Below are 15,020 nucleotides of genomic sequence, written 5' to 3' on the forward strand. Positions count from 1 at the left end.
ATTTGGAGATTGTCTGTTTAGAAATTGGTTTTCCTTCTTTTCCTGTTGCATAAGCTACCAGAAGCTGGTCAGTTTTTCTGTTGTTTTTTGTCCTGTCCAGGTAGTAGCGTAATTGCCTGTGTACATCCAAGGTATGTAAGAGCTTTTCTTCCCTGTTCTGTGGATTGGGGTAGAATGTAGGAAGGTGGATAGCCTGATTTAAAGAGACTCTGGATACCACCTTAGGCATAAATGTAGGATTTGTTCTCATGGACACTCTATCTTGATGGAAGATCAGGAAGGGTTGTACTGCCATTAATGCTTGTAGTTCAGAGACCCTTCTTGCTGAAGTTATTGCCAGCAGGAAGGCAGTCTTCCAGGATAAGTATTGTAAGTCTGCTGTAGCTGCTGGCTCGAAAGGAGGCAGAGTCAGTTTTTCTAGCACAAAGTTCAAGTCCCATGCTGGCAATGGAGGTTTCCTGGGAGGTTTTACATTTTTAATTCCCCTCAGAAACTGTCTGAGCAGAGGATGCGAGAAGACAGGAGGATCCAAGCTGTACTGTGCTGAAATAGCTGATGCATGTATCTTAATGGAGGAATACGACAGGCCTGTGTGGTAGAGCTCAGCCAAGTACTCCAGGATGTTGGCTATGTTCACCAGTGTCACATCTTGCCCTTTTGCAGCACTCCAGATGAGATATCTTTTCCATTTTGCTGCATAATTCTTTCTTGTTGAAGGTCTACGAGCCTCCAGGATCATGTCCTTAACCCTTTGGGATAAATTTGGGTTAATTTCTGTCATGTAATGTTCCAGGCAGTCAGCTGCAGAGTTTTTAGGCTTGGATGCAGAATGTTGTAGTTGTTCTGTGTCAGCAGTAATGGGATCAGTGGTAGTTTCCATATTTGTTCCCTGGACATGCTCCTCAGTAGTGGGTACCAATGTTGTCTTGGCCAGTCTGGGGCTATCAGAATGATCCTCGGACATTCCTCTTTGATCTTGAGAAGCACCTTGTGCATCAAAGGAAGTGGTGGGAATGCGTATGCTGTCAGGCTTTTCCAACTGAAAGATAGGGAGTCCACCTTCCAAGCAAGTGGGTGGTAAGTCCTTGTGCAGAATTTCTTCAACTGGTGATTGTATGGGGATGCAAACAAGTCTATTTGTGGTAATCCCCATTTTCTTGTGATGTCTTTGAAGATGTCCGGATGCAGCATCCATTCGTGGGCATCTGTTGTAGTTCTGCTTAATATGTCTGCTAGAATGTTTTCCTTCCCTGGTACATAAATTGCCTGTAACTGAAGGTTGTAACCCAGAGCCACATCCCATAGGTCTAGTGCCAGCCGGCATAGGGGGTATGAGTGTGTGCCTCCCTGTTTGTTGATGTACCACATAACAGCTGGCCTTCGTGGAGAAGAGGTCTGAATGCCTGGATTGCCAATTTTACTGCCATCATTTCTTTTAGGTTTATGTGCAGATGCAGTTGGTCTTGAGTCCATAGGCCTTGAATGCACTTGTCCATCATGTGTGCCCCCCAACCGAGGTCTGAGGCATCTGTCGTGATAGTTTGTCTTGGATGACTTTTGCTGAAGGGCAGTCCTGTGTTTGATTGACAGGCCTGAGCCCACCATAAGAACTCTTGCTTCAGGCATGGGATCATTGGAATTTTGGTTTCCAGGCTGTGCTTGTGCTGAGACCACAAATTCTTTAGGTACCACTGTAGCTTTCTCATATGAAGCCTGGCAAGAGGGACCAGAATTATGCAGGATGCCATGAAGCCTAGAGCTTGTAACACTTTTCTTGCAGTTAGGTGGCTCTGATTTAATGCCAAGAAGTAGAGAGGAAGTTGTTCTTTCTTTTCTGCAGTTAGAAATGCCATTTGTTTTGATGTGTCCAGTTCTGCACCCAGAAAGGTTATTATTTGGGATGGAATCAGCCTTGACTTTTTTGTATTGACTGTGTATCCCAGGGCTTGTAGCAGATAGATGACTCTTTGTAAGTCTTCTGTTAATTTGTTTTTGTTGTCCGCTTGTATCAGGCAGTCGTCCAGGTAGGGATAGATTTGAATTCCCTGAAGTCTGCAATGAGCGATTACTGATGCCAGGCATTTCGTGCACACTCTGGGCGCAGTAGATAAGCCAAAGGGCAATGCTGAGAATTGATAATGCTCTGATCCTGCAAGAAATCTGAGGTATCTTCTGCAAATTGGTCTTATGGGGACGTGCAGGTATGCCTCCTTGAGATCTAGAGTTACCAGCCAAGACTCCTTGCCCAGCATGGGAAGAAGCTGCTGTAGTGTCAGCATTTTGAATTTTGGAACAATGAGGAATGTGTTTAGAGCGGACAGATCTAGAATAGGCCTCCATTTGTTTTCTTTTCTTGGTACCAGGAAGAGCCTGGAGTAAAATCCTTTCCCTTGCTCCATAGATGGTACCTGTTCCACAGCTCTCATTCTTAATAATTGAGATATTTGTTTTAGAGCTTCTGCCCTTTGAGTAGGTGGTAGGTTCGGCATTCCTCTCTTCCCTGGTAGAGTATGGAAGTGGAACCTGTAACCTTGGTCTATAGTTTGCAAAATCCATTTTTCTCTTGTAATGCAGTGCCAGTTTCTTGAAAATAAGGTTAGCTTTCCGCCTAAGGGTGCTTCTAGCTGTTCCCTGGTAGGAGGTGTCACCGCCAAGTCACTGTGATTGAGTTGTTGTAGTGGTGGTGGCTGTGTCCGTGCCTCGTTGGTTGTTTCCCTGCCACTGGCGACCCCTGTAGGCACCTCTGGATTGGTTTCTGCCTCTAGAGCGCCTATTCCTGCCTCTTTGTGCCTTAGAGGACTCCGGAAAAGACCAATTCTTGGAGGGCCAATTCCTGCTAAACCTTGGAGGTTGAACTTGTAAGAAATCTTTTACTGTTTGCACAGATTTTGCTTTCTCTTCCATCTTTTTCAGAACCTGCTGTGCGGGGGCACCAAATAAATTGACCTTGTCCATAGGTGCATCCAAAAGCTTAGATTTGATATGGTCTGGTAACGCCTGTTCTTTCAACCATGCATGCCTCCTGATAACTGTGCCCGTCATGGCTGATCTAAAGGAAGCCTCCAGTGCATCATAGCCACATTTTAAAGAATGGTTACTAACCTGCTGAATGTTATGTAACATTTCTTGAACATACTTTTATCTAAAGATTCTTCAGAGGACAGCTTTTAGTCAACTGGTCAAGCATAAACTCTTGATATTGAATCATATGAAATTGGCAGTTCAAAGCTCTAGCTGACAAAGTAGCAGAGGTGTAAACTTTTTTACCCCATCTCTAAGGACCTGGAATCCCTTTCAGAGGGGAGGGGTTTTTAGAAGAAGTAGCTGCTACAGCTTTAGGGCCCTGGGAGATAGTCTCTGGATCTGCAAAAGGGGCCTTATATAAGTGGTGATGAGTGTCCGGGACCCTGTAGTACCTATCTGGCTTAGCAGGAGCCGGAGGTAAAGTATCAGGAGAAGTGCAAGCATCATTAAATGCATCATCAACAACAGATAGAACTGGAGGAACAGCTAAAGGCCTATGCTGTGGTAAGTGTAGAAAGGTCCTAAGCCTTTTTCTTGAGTCTGAGAAATCTTGGCCCTGCCACTGGAATTGTTCCCTCATAGCATGCAAGGTTTCCCCAAAGGAAAATTCCTCAGGAGGAGAGGCTGAAGGGATAGACTCCTCAGCATCGGAGTCTTCGTAAGGAGAATAAGAAGCCTCAGGAGGGTCTGAGTGTTCTGAATCATCAGAAGAATCATCTGTGGCTACTGGCTCAGGGGGCTCTGCTCTAGGCCTCTTTTCTGGAGGAAGGAGAGAGGCCCTGTCTGGATGAGGCTGGGATCCACGGATTAAAGTGATGAGATCCTGTGCCAAAGAAAGCATATGGGAGCTGATGCTGGGCCTGTGAGAGGGGGGCTGTGCAGGCACTGGTTTGGAAGTTTTGGCTGCTTTAGCCCTGGCAAAGGCCTTAATAGACATAGCTGGAGGAGGCCTAGCAGCTCCACGTGCAGGAGTAGAAATATCTAGAGGGATGGTGTCTGATAAATCCTGTGAAATCGCAACAGAAGGCTGAATTTCAGAAGCCGTTTCTACCAAAATAGAAGAGGCCTCGGTAGAAGGCAAGTTATCGGCTGAAGAAAGAACCGCTTGCTCGGTTTCGGCCAAAACCGAGACACTCGTGGATTGCTTGGCTGTGGTTTCAGCCGAAACCGCGGACCGCGAGTGTCGGTCCTTTTCTTTGCGTTTTTTAGTTATTTGTGTAGTCGGAGGATCCGACGGCATAATGTAGGCAAAATCGGAGCAGAAAATCTGTTCAGCAAAGTCCGAGCGACGTTTCAGCGTCCGCCGGTTAAAAGAAGCACAGGCTAGACAAGCTGCTACGTTGTGGTCTGGGCCTAAACAATGTATGCAATAGGAGTGGAAATCCTTATGAGGTATTTGTTTCCCACAAGATAAACAGTTATTAACTTTCTCTGACATCGGCTGAGGCAAGAAAGAGTCCCCAACGGGGTACTTAGCTTTATAGAAGTCTTCGAAGTAGTGTTCGGTAGTAGTAATCTCTGGATCTGACCGACCGGCACTTGCGAACAGCTTCTGCTTCGGGCACCACGCGGCAAGAAAGACTGAGGAAAATGGCGTCGGCTGATGCCTTTATACCCGAAAACTGCTGCAATGACGTCGGGTGAAGTGCGACACCAGCCGAAGCCAGACCCAGACTTTGGAATCCGGCCGACCGAAGGGCTGCCTGATGACAGGACAACCCATTTGTAAGGACTGCAGATGCATCCTTGAAGGACATCACCCTTTCTGATACAGTCTAAATGTTTAAACAGCTTCAATTCCAAGCACCGTGTCATGAATATGTTACATTAGTGTAATCACAAGTTTGGCATTCTCTACAGAGATCATCAATACAAAACCTGCCAAACATACCTAGCTTTCTCTACAGCCTTCCTTATATCTAACCTTTAGTATTGCTCAAGTACATTGCCTAACCTTACCACTTCCACCACCTTCAAACTACAGCATACATACCACTGTGTTTTCAAATATGCTTATCACCAAGCCTTATTCATTGCTGCCCTTACCTCAGATCAAATGGGTTAGAATTTGAAAATAAGTTTTCAAACAAAAAAAGCCCATAAACACCACTACACAGAAAAAAATGCCATCCTTTTATTACCCCTTGTGAGTAGATAATACCAAGAACACTTGAATCTATTAAAGTGTTTAAACTCAAATCCATCTCTCTCATAAATGGCAGTGACTCCCACTTCTCTACTGTGTCAAACATGGAATGCTTCCTTTGGCCAAGAAGGCAGACTCTAGGACCTCCTTTTTTAAGCCTGCATCCAAAGAATACCTCAGAGTACTGGAATGGTCATTGAATGTGGCAGCTGCACAGGATAATTTGGCAATTCATCTCTTACATCCAGGTAACGTTACTTCTAAGTAAACTTAATACACACTACTTTGTATTTATACACCATACCTCTCCTCTGCTTAAACCTGCATTCTTGGTGTATATGCCTTGTCTGATAACAATATAATCCATGCAATTTCTATGTTAATTGTTCCACTCTGTAGCTTGTAATTTTACTGTAAAGTATCACAATCTACTGTGTGCTTGCAGGTCAATATTACTACACAATGTACACTAACATTTTTTTACGGCATTTACTTCTAGTACCACCACATTGTAGATATAAGCACATCTCCCTGGGACTCTGGCTGCAAATGGACTAGGCTTTGTCACATTATCCTGTTTAGTAAAGGCAAATAAAAATACACAGATGCATACATTCATAAAAACATCATCCACAAAAAATGTATACCTCCCAAACAGCATACAGCCAACTGAAATATAATGAACTGTTCCCAGCAATAAATTAAATTAATCAAAATAACTGAAATAAAGGTCAAAAAGAAACAAAAAATGTAACAGTGTTTCTACTTTCACCAACAAGCAAAATCAGTATCATAAAATATACAATACCAACATTTTATAACTGCTTACCACACAGCTCATATTTTAACTAGCATTTAAGTTTCTTCAAGCTACAAAAATAGTTTTCCCCAATACTCTTATACCACTGTTGCACTTTGGTATCTCTAAAATACAACCAATCAAATGATGAACAGACATACACATTTATTCCTTACCATGGCCATTTACCAATAACAGACTGATATTTTTGCACAAAATCTTAAATAAATTATGTTAAATCAACAATTTCTAAATATGTGGACAATTTCTACAAATGTAAAAGAAAATATACACACACACACACACACACACACACACACACACACACACACACACACACATACACATGCAAACACACATTTCTGCTTATAAATATATATATGTTTTTACCAAAAAGGTCCAACACAATTAAAATGAGCAACTACAACTGTATATACATTGCTAGGACAATAAGAATTTTCCAGAAAATTATTAAGAAACATGCATCAGTGTATTACAAATGCATGAATACAAAAACTGGTAATTTCATAAAGCAGTCATTGGTGCTAAGATTTTAACTAATATAAATCTAAACATTAAGCAGTTAAGCAGTTCAATTAAAAACCTAAGAAAGCAGCTTCTTTTTTTTCCAAGCAGGAAAAGTAAAATTAATCCACTTATTTTAAATGTTTTGAAGGTACTGTATGGAAGCACAAAGCAACTGCAGTTTGTACATGGCAGTATAGTTAGGTTTCAAGTGCGGTAGGAGAGGTCCCCTACTTACTATTTTGAAAGGCGCACACATTTCTATGAACCCACAAAGCTGTCTGCTTCTAGACAAGAAGAGTCAAACTCACTTAAGTTATTAAATTATAAGCATTAATATCAATTGCAAATAAAGAAAAATGAAAAATGAAATTCCTAATCATCTGAGCTCAGTCAAAACGTTTAGAATTACCTCTAAGCTTAATTGTAAACTGACAAGTTAAAATCCACTTACAGCATTTACCGATGCCAATGAAAGAACAAAATTGAAGTAGTCACTATTATATACATCTCTGTTTTTCATGAACTTCAGGTTTTCATCCCTCACCATCTGAAAAATAATGAATGAAAGGGAAATCTGTTAGAACAGTTTATTAAATAAGCTCTGAGACGAAAAGTAGCAAAGATTTTCTGGATACTTATTTATACGATCAGTACAACATACAGGTTTGATAATGCATAATCTACCTAAACCTCAGGAAACCATTCAACATAATGCTGCACAAGTATAAGGCTAAAAAATAAAATACCCCATGCTGAAATTAGTTGGAATCATTCATTATTCCTGGACCTAATACCAAAGATCTAGTATCAAAAGCTCTGTGACAGTGGGAAGAGTCTGTAGCCACTGAAAGTTCATAGTTCACTGCAACACCAACATCCTTGGGTATCTGAACAGCGCTATTAAGACAGAGGCAATTAAGGGATGCAGGAGGGATAAAAATTGGGCCCTCCACTGTGTCCTTGTGACTGCCAAAGGCCTAGTGAAAGTACACAGTAGAAGCATAAAGAGTTTTTCATTTCCAGAGTTTTTTTTTTTATCCCAGACTCAAACAGGCATATCAGCTTTGCCACAGCCTGGTCTACAATGGAATAAAGGAGTCTGCAGAATAATTAAGGGCTTGAAGTCCTAGTGTGACATAAGAGAAGGCTCTGTTGCTCACCCTTCATAGATTAGGTTCATAGATTAGTACTAGGTTAACTGCCCTTGTGAGCCACTTTAAGCCTAGCCAATTATCCCTTGCGAGACTCAAACCCTGCACCTTGTGTTTGTAAGGCAAACACCATAACCATTAGGCCACCCTCCCTCAAACAGCTCCTGCAAGGCTCAAACCCAGGACCATGCACACCACAGACAAAGTGATTTACCAACTAAGCCATGCCAGTTACCTTAGGGTCCTTTTCAGGCAGTAATGGAAAAAGATGTCATAGTATCCAAGGTCGATGCTGGAACAAAGAGATTATGCAAGACAGTCTGCCCCGAGATGCTTAGTAAGGAGGACACTCCACTTGGGGGTTTATGGGGGGAACAGCCATGTTGAAAGCAAAGCAAACTAAATCCACAGGGTTGCAGTTTGAATATATAGCATACAACAGGACAGGCTCTCCAGGGATGGGAGGAGATTAATAGCTCCTCTTCTTTCTTTACAAAAATACAGACTAAAGCCTTTCTGAGAAATTAAAAAGCTATGGGACAGAACAGTCCATAGTAGACTACTTAACTCATTCACTTTACAGCAGCCAAGCAATGCTGGCTATTAACTTCCCCCATAGGAGCAATTGTTTATCCTGAGCTGACTTTTAGAGAATCCCTTTGTAATACCATTATGAAACAAATTTTCGTAACTCTTGAACAGTTAACAGCTATGCAGAAAACATAAACATGAAAATTATTCAGTGGACACAGATATTTTCAAGAGTGTATCTGTTGACATTGCAACTCAAACATGTGACTTTAGTAATCATCACAAATATTATGCATATTTCTTTGATGTTTGGTAAAACAAGTTATAAAATCTCAGTGACAATACCATGTTGACACATTTATTTATTTTTATTTATTTTATTTTACATTTGTTAACCGGGCTAGTCTAGCTGGATACATGTCCATTTTCAGTAGAGGCCCGGGGAGAAAAGCTCCAGGAAAAGATATAAAATAGACATATTCAAAGTCATAATACATCCAAATTAAAAATACAAAAAGGTGATAACGGGACAAATTAGAAGATACAAATGTTAAAAAAAACAATATATATATATATATATATATATATATATTTTTTTTTTTCTCTCTCACTGTCTCTCAAATACAATAGACAGTGAGGATATGCAGTATATACATACATTTGATTAGCAATGTTATGGTATCTGTAACTTAAAAGCTTGTCTGGAGGCTAGGTTTGAACTGAAATTTCAACCAGGTATGTGCCAAGCTTGGTTGCCAAGCAAGATATTCACAGAAATATGCGCAATATAATTTTTCATAATCTGACAACTAAAGCTATTTTATCTCAGCAGCTTTAATGGACAAAGGTCATATATCAACATTTTGAGTGGATTGACTGAGCTTTGAAATGAATCATCCTGTTGCCCCCATGCTCCTTCCCAGAGATAGCATAACAATAAGAAATATTCTAATTTCCATAATTTAACAAACACAGCATTATATTTCTCTATATGTCTTAGGTAAACTCAGATTCTGGTGACAGTAGGGCCACTCTAGTGGCATAGTAGGATAAAGTCCTGACTATAACCTATCCAACCTGGGTTTGATTAGCAGCTTTGGTGACTGACAGAGCAGTAGGGAGGGATGGGCATTACCATCCATGGTGGCAAATCATGTCACCGAGCATTTCCTGCAAAGATTCTTGCATAGTCCAAAGAGGGGATATGGTGGGGACAAGGTTGAGCAAAATGCCACACATTTCCAATGCATGCCCACACCTTGAAAGCTACCATAAAAACCACGAGGGAGGTAGGTTTAATGAGGCAGGAGAGGAGTTGAGAAAGAATGGAAATGGGCAACACAGATGGAACATTATGGTGAGTACATGCTGTCAATTTAATTCTGCCCTCAACCTATGGGACAGAGTCCCCAGCTACCTAAATCCCTGGGTGGACTGAAGGAAGGATATTCCTGAGCATCACTGAACCAAATGATGCTCTGCCCCTGGAGAACACATCTAATTTGTAATGAGTAACAAAGGTATGGGGGAGTAGCCCAAGTTGCTGGCGCACAAATGTCCATGGAAGTTCTATGCCGGAAGACTGATGAAGTATCCATGGCTCTAGTGGAATGAGCTTGTAATGGTTTTGATAAGGTTATGCCCAATTTGTTGTATACATAAATACAATCTGTCAGCAATCTGGCTAGGGTAACTTTTCCTAGATTTATGTCAGAAAAAGAAACAAATAACTGGTCAGTCTACCTGATATTTTCTGTTCTCTGCAGGTAAAAACGTAATTGCCTGTGAACATCCAAAAAATGTAATGTATATTCGCCTTTGTTAGAAAAACTGGGGAAGAATACTGGCAAGTTTAATAGACTGATTAATATTACTCTCTGAAACAACTTTAGGGAGAATGGTAGCGTTAGTTCGTAAAGTGACCCTGTCTTTATGAAAGATCAAGTAAGGCAGTTTTGAAGATAAAGTTTGAATCTCTACAAGTCTTCTGGCAGAAGTAATGGCTACTAGAAAAATAGTTTTCCCAGGTAAGATACTTGAGGTCACATTTAGCTGCAGTTTCAAAGGGGGGGGGTTGAGTAAGCTGCTGCAGTACCAGAATAAGGTCCCATGAGGGAGTAGAGTCCCTAAAAGGAGGACTGAGAAGAGGAGTACCTCACAAAAAGATTTTGCATAGCCTATGAGAGGCAACAAAAGCACTTTCAAATCTCATATGAAAATTTGATATCGCCGCTAGCCGGACTTTCGTTGTGGAAGAGCTAGCTCCTCCTTTAAAAAGTAGGGCTAAGGATTCAAGGATACTACACAAAGGAGCTAAAAAGGGATCAACTTTATTCTGGCAGCCCCAGTAAGCACATCTTTTCCATTTACTGGACTAAAATTTATGTCTAGGTGGTTTACGGGAAGAAGAGAGTATCTGATGGACTGGAGAAGAGAGCAGAAGTTGTCAGGCTACTAATAGAATTAGAGAAGCCAGGCTGTCAGCTTGAGGTTTGATATGTCTGGATGGATCATGCTTGTTGGGTGTGACAGGAGGTCTGGAGTCAGATCCAGAATCCATGGTGGGTGGAGTAAGTGAGGCCAAAGGAAGGGGAACAAAATCTGTCAATGCCAAAAAAGGTGCAATGAGGATAACTTTGCTCTTCAACATGGCAGCTTTCTGCAGGAACGTGGAAATTAATGGTATTGGTGGGTAGGTATAAATCAGGCCAGGGGGTCAAACGTGAAGTAGAGCATCCCTCTGTGACTGCCCCTGTGGGGGGGGGGGGTGTCAGGGCAAAGTAGCCGCTGCATTTGTTGTTTAGGGGAGAGGCGAACAGCTTGCAGCAAGGCTGGCCCCACTGACAAAAAAATCATCTTTGCTACGTTCTTGTTGAGAGACCATTCATAAGGTAGAGAACGCACCTGCTCAGCTTGTCTGCTATCACAATGGATTTCCCCGGAATATGCTTTGCAATGAGAAAGCAGTTGGATGAGATCGCCTATTGCCACACTCTTGAGTGCTTCGAGACACAAGGGGGTAAGATCTAGGTCCTCCTTGTTTGTTGATGTACCAAACTACCGGCATGTTGTCCATTTGAATTGCAGTTGTCTCCAAGGGGGGAGCTTCTTGAAAGCTCTGCAATGCTAAAATGACTGCTTTCACATCTGGGACACTGATATGCAAACTGGCCTCTTCTGGGAACAAAGTGTTTTGCAATGTTTTCCTCAGGTAATGCCCCACCCACAACATAACTAGGAAGCATGCATGGTCACTATGGCCTTGGGCTGAGGAGGAATGAATGGATGGCTTTGTAGAACCTACTCTGATTGAATCCACCACCTGAGATCTCTCTTGCAAATCTGAGTAATACATATCAGGATTGACACAGGATGATAAAGTACTGACCACTGCGTGGCCAGCAGCCACTGTAGAATCCTCATGTAAAATCTTGCTAAAGGTACTAGAGTTATCGTTGTTGCCACTGATCCTACAACCTGAAGGACTAAGCGAGCTGAAACCTTTGTACTGCAGCTCATCTTCCTGATCTGTGTTCTTAAGGTCTAAACTCTCAGTGGAGGCATTGAGGCTATCATTGACTTTGTGGTGAACAGTGCTCCTGTTAATTACAAATTCTGAGTAGGTTCCAAATGAGACTTTGTAGTTTATGGTGACATGATCCCTTGCCTCTATTACTTGATGCCTAGTTGGTGTGATAATGACCCAGTCATCTAAATATGGAAACATCCTGAATACTTGTAGTCTCAAGTGAGCTGCTACTACTGTCATGCATTTGGTTAACATCCTGGGGGCTGTGCTGGCACCAAATGGCAGAGCTCTGAACTGGTAAGCACCGGCTCCCAGCCAGAAGCTTAAGTACCTTCTGGACTCCTGTTCATCTTTATGTCATAGTACACATCCTAAAGGGTCTATCGAGCACATACAGTTGCCCTTTCCCAGAAAGAGAAGTATGTACTGAAACATGACCATCCAAAACTTGGTGCTTTGAACTGATTTGTTCAAGTTGCTGAGATCCAAGATTGGCCTCCAGTCCCCCTGTTTTCTTTGGCACTAAAAAGATTCTTGAGTAAATTCTGGATTCTGTCCAGTCTGGCTGGAACTTTTGGATGACTTTTCCAGCAACTTTGTACTTGAAGTGCTGCTTGTTCCCATTGACTGGGTGGAACATCGGTGATTTTTCTTGAGACTGGAGGTGAAGGTATTATATAATCTCTGGAAATGATCCTCCTCTGCACCCAAGTATCTGTTAAACGACCCCTGACTGCCACTAGAGGGGGACAACTAGGTCTCCTTTCAGGAGTGCTGGAAGGGTCTTGAAAAAAAAAAAAAAGGGGAATCTCTGGACCCTTGGTTTTGCAGGCTAACTCTGCCACAAGGGCAGCGTCTACCATTGGAGTCCCCCACCCCACCCCGGGGAACCTCCTCCATGTGCCCTGGAAAGGACCCTGGGACTTCCTGAGCCACATTTTTCCAGTACCTCATTGATTTCCAGAGAAGGATCTTTGAGGCATGTAAAAACATATGCCCACGACAAACAAAGTTTTGCCATCCTTTTCACACCTGGATAAAGTCTCCTTAACTGTGGGGCCAAACAAAGACGTTCGGTCAAAGGGAGCACTGACGAACAAAGATTTGAAGGTCTCCGCAAAATCACATAAGTGCATCCAGGCATGCCTCCTTATGGAAACTATGGAAGCCACTGTCCTTGAGGCTCCTTTGGCCGCATGCAAAATTAACCTCATGGAGAAATTGGATATTGATAGCAGGGTAGCCACCTGAGAGGTAACAGATGCCTATACCTCATCAGAAATGGATCCTGAAAGGGTATCAGATAGTTCCTTAATTAGGTCTCTCTGTAACCTGGTGAAATAGGCCAAATAGTTCAAAGACCTTAAGGTGAAGGTCGTTGAAGCATAGACACACTTCCCAAATCTGTCCATCACCCTAGACCTCCTTTGTTTGGTGGCTGGACAGTGGAACCTTCTTTGGATAGTTCCTTTTCTGTGGCCGCTGCCACGACCATGGCATCTACAGGCATACCTTTTGTCCAAAACTGCCTGTCCTCTAGTGCTGTCAAAATTTTATCCAGTCTCCAGGGGATTGGCTCAATGGTGTCCGGGGCCTTCCATGTCCACTGAGAGATGAAATGTATGAGGTCATCAGTAGGCAGAGTCATGCAGGAGGTAGACAGGCTGGTACTGAATGCCTCCAGGAATACAGATTCCTCACATGAAAAGTTGCTGGAATTCCAGCCACCTCTCTGTTTCAGGATTTCAAGGATGTCTTCAAACTGGATCGCTTCAGAAGGTGACCACGGGGAGACCTCTCACCTTCATCAAAGTTTGTATCTTTTGTGACTGACTCCTCAGGGGAGTCTAAGTGCTTCCTCTTGCACTTTCTCTTCTTAGGCACCTCCTCAGTGGGATGCTCTGGGAAGGTATCAGAAGAGGTGGGGACTTCCTGCTGGGAAGCCTGGGATTTTGGTAACAGCTGTCTCTGTGGGGAGGATCGATGAGACTCTGGATGAACAGATGTAAAGACTGCAGACTGTGGATCAGAGGAGAAGGGAACCATCTTTGTCGTGGAAGCAGACAAGGCTCTCTCCATGGCCTCAAAGGCAGAACCTCCCAAAGAGGACGACTCCGGATACTTAAGGGCAAGCCTTCGGACTGCAGTGCCCTCTTGGTCTGAGGGGAACTCCCCAAGGCTGAAGTCAGACCCTAAGTGCAGAGAATGCTCCTAAAACTTTGGAGTTGACTGTGACACCCTGGGCCTGATAAGGTACCCCCCAAGCTCCAATGGAACTGAAGAGCTCAGAGCGAGCTTCAGATCTGATACTGACAGACCCCGAAGACTCAGATCCGAAAACTCAAAAACAGAGAAGGGGGTTGGAGGAGGAACTTGTAAAGGGGGTGTAGTGGAAGGTCGGGTCTCCTGACCCAGAGGGGTAAGAGTCAGTAGGACACTTGACATGCTCTGTGTCAAGAAAATCTTTTTCACTAACCTCTCCATGTCTTCTTCTGTGAGGTTCCTGGAACAGCGAGTGGAAACCATTGATGGGGACTTTGGTCTCTCTGAAAAAGGGGAAGGGACCCTAGAGGGGGCTCGGTCCACAGATGAAGAGTATCTGGTTCTCAAGAGAGAGGGAATGTCAGATATCGAGCCTTATGTTTTCTGTGTCAGACTTGAAGCACTCTGATATGATGCATCTTTGGTCAGTTTAGATTTTGAATTGGAGAATTAGGTTGAGTCTGAGGAGTCTTTCTTTCTCAATTTAGGATCAGAGGTTGAAATTGGATCAAAAGCTTTTTTCTCTTATGATCCAAGAAAGTTGTCAGATCTGATAAAGGTCTCTTCTTAGACTTGTCCAAGTATCTAGAAGATGCCAAAGAAGTACTTGTGAAGGGGGAAGCTCCAAGGTAATGCCTCACTAAAAGAAGAGGGAAGTAACCTCTTGAGAATCAACTTGTTTTTGAGTTCAACCAGAGCTCTTGGGTTGAAAGCATGTGATATAGCACAGTTTTCCTGCAGGCAGAATGGACCCAAACAGTACATACAAAGAGTGTGGGCATCGAAGAATGGAATTCTCTCGCCACACTTGTCACATTTCTTAAATCCAGCTGGGCCTTTAACTATCAGCCATAGTAAAGAAAAATTTTCACACACACACTACCAAAATTTAAACCAGAGAAAAAAATTTTTTAAAAACAGAAAGGATAGTAAGAAATACCAACAATGGAATTTGAGAACTACAGTAAATGTAGATTATCAGAGAGAAAAATATACTAATGATAGTATATTAAGGAGTACCACAGTACGAAAAAGGGAAGGGTTTGAGAC

General features: G+C 42.6%; 1 protein-coding gene across 1 annotated transcript in view; it reads right to left on the reverse strand.

The window, feature by feature from the left end:
* The window catches only part of USP24 (ubiquitin specific peptidase 24), a 4,679,666-nt gene that overhangs the window by 919,141 nt on the left and 3,745,505 nt on the right, over window positions 1–15,020 (reverse strand). The window contains exon 52 of the mRNA XM_044085508.1: window positions 6,949–7,044. Within this exon, the coding sequence (XP_043941443.1) occupies window positions 6,949–7,044 (96 nt within the window). The remainder of the gene's footprint in view (window positions 1–6,948; window positions 7,045–15,020) is intronic.

Source organism: Protopterus annectens, chromosome 10.part0, assembly GCF_019279795.1.
Source record: "Protopterus annectens isolate FY-2018-M chromosome 10.part0, PAN1.0, whole genome shotgun sequence".
Lineage (NCBI taxonomy): Eukaryota > Metazoa > Chordata > Ceratodontiformes > Protopteridae > Protopterus > Protopterus annectens.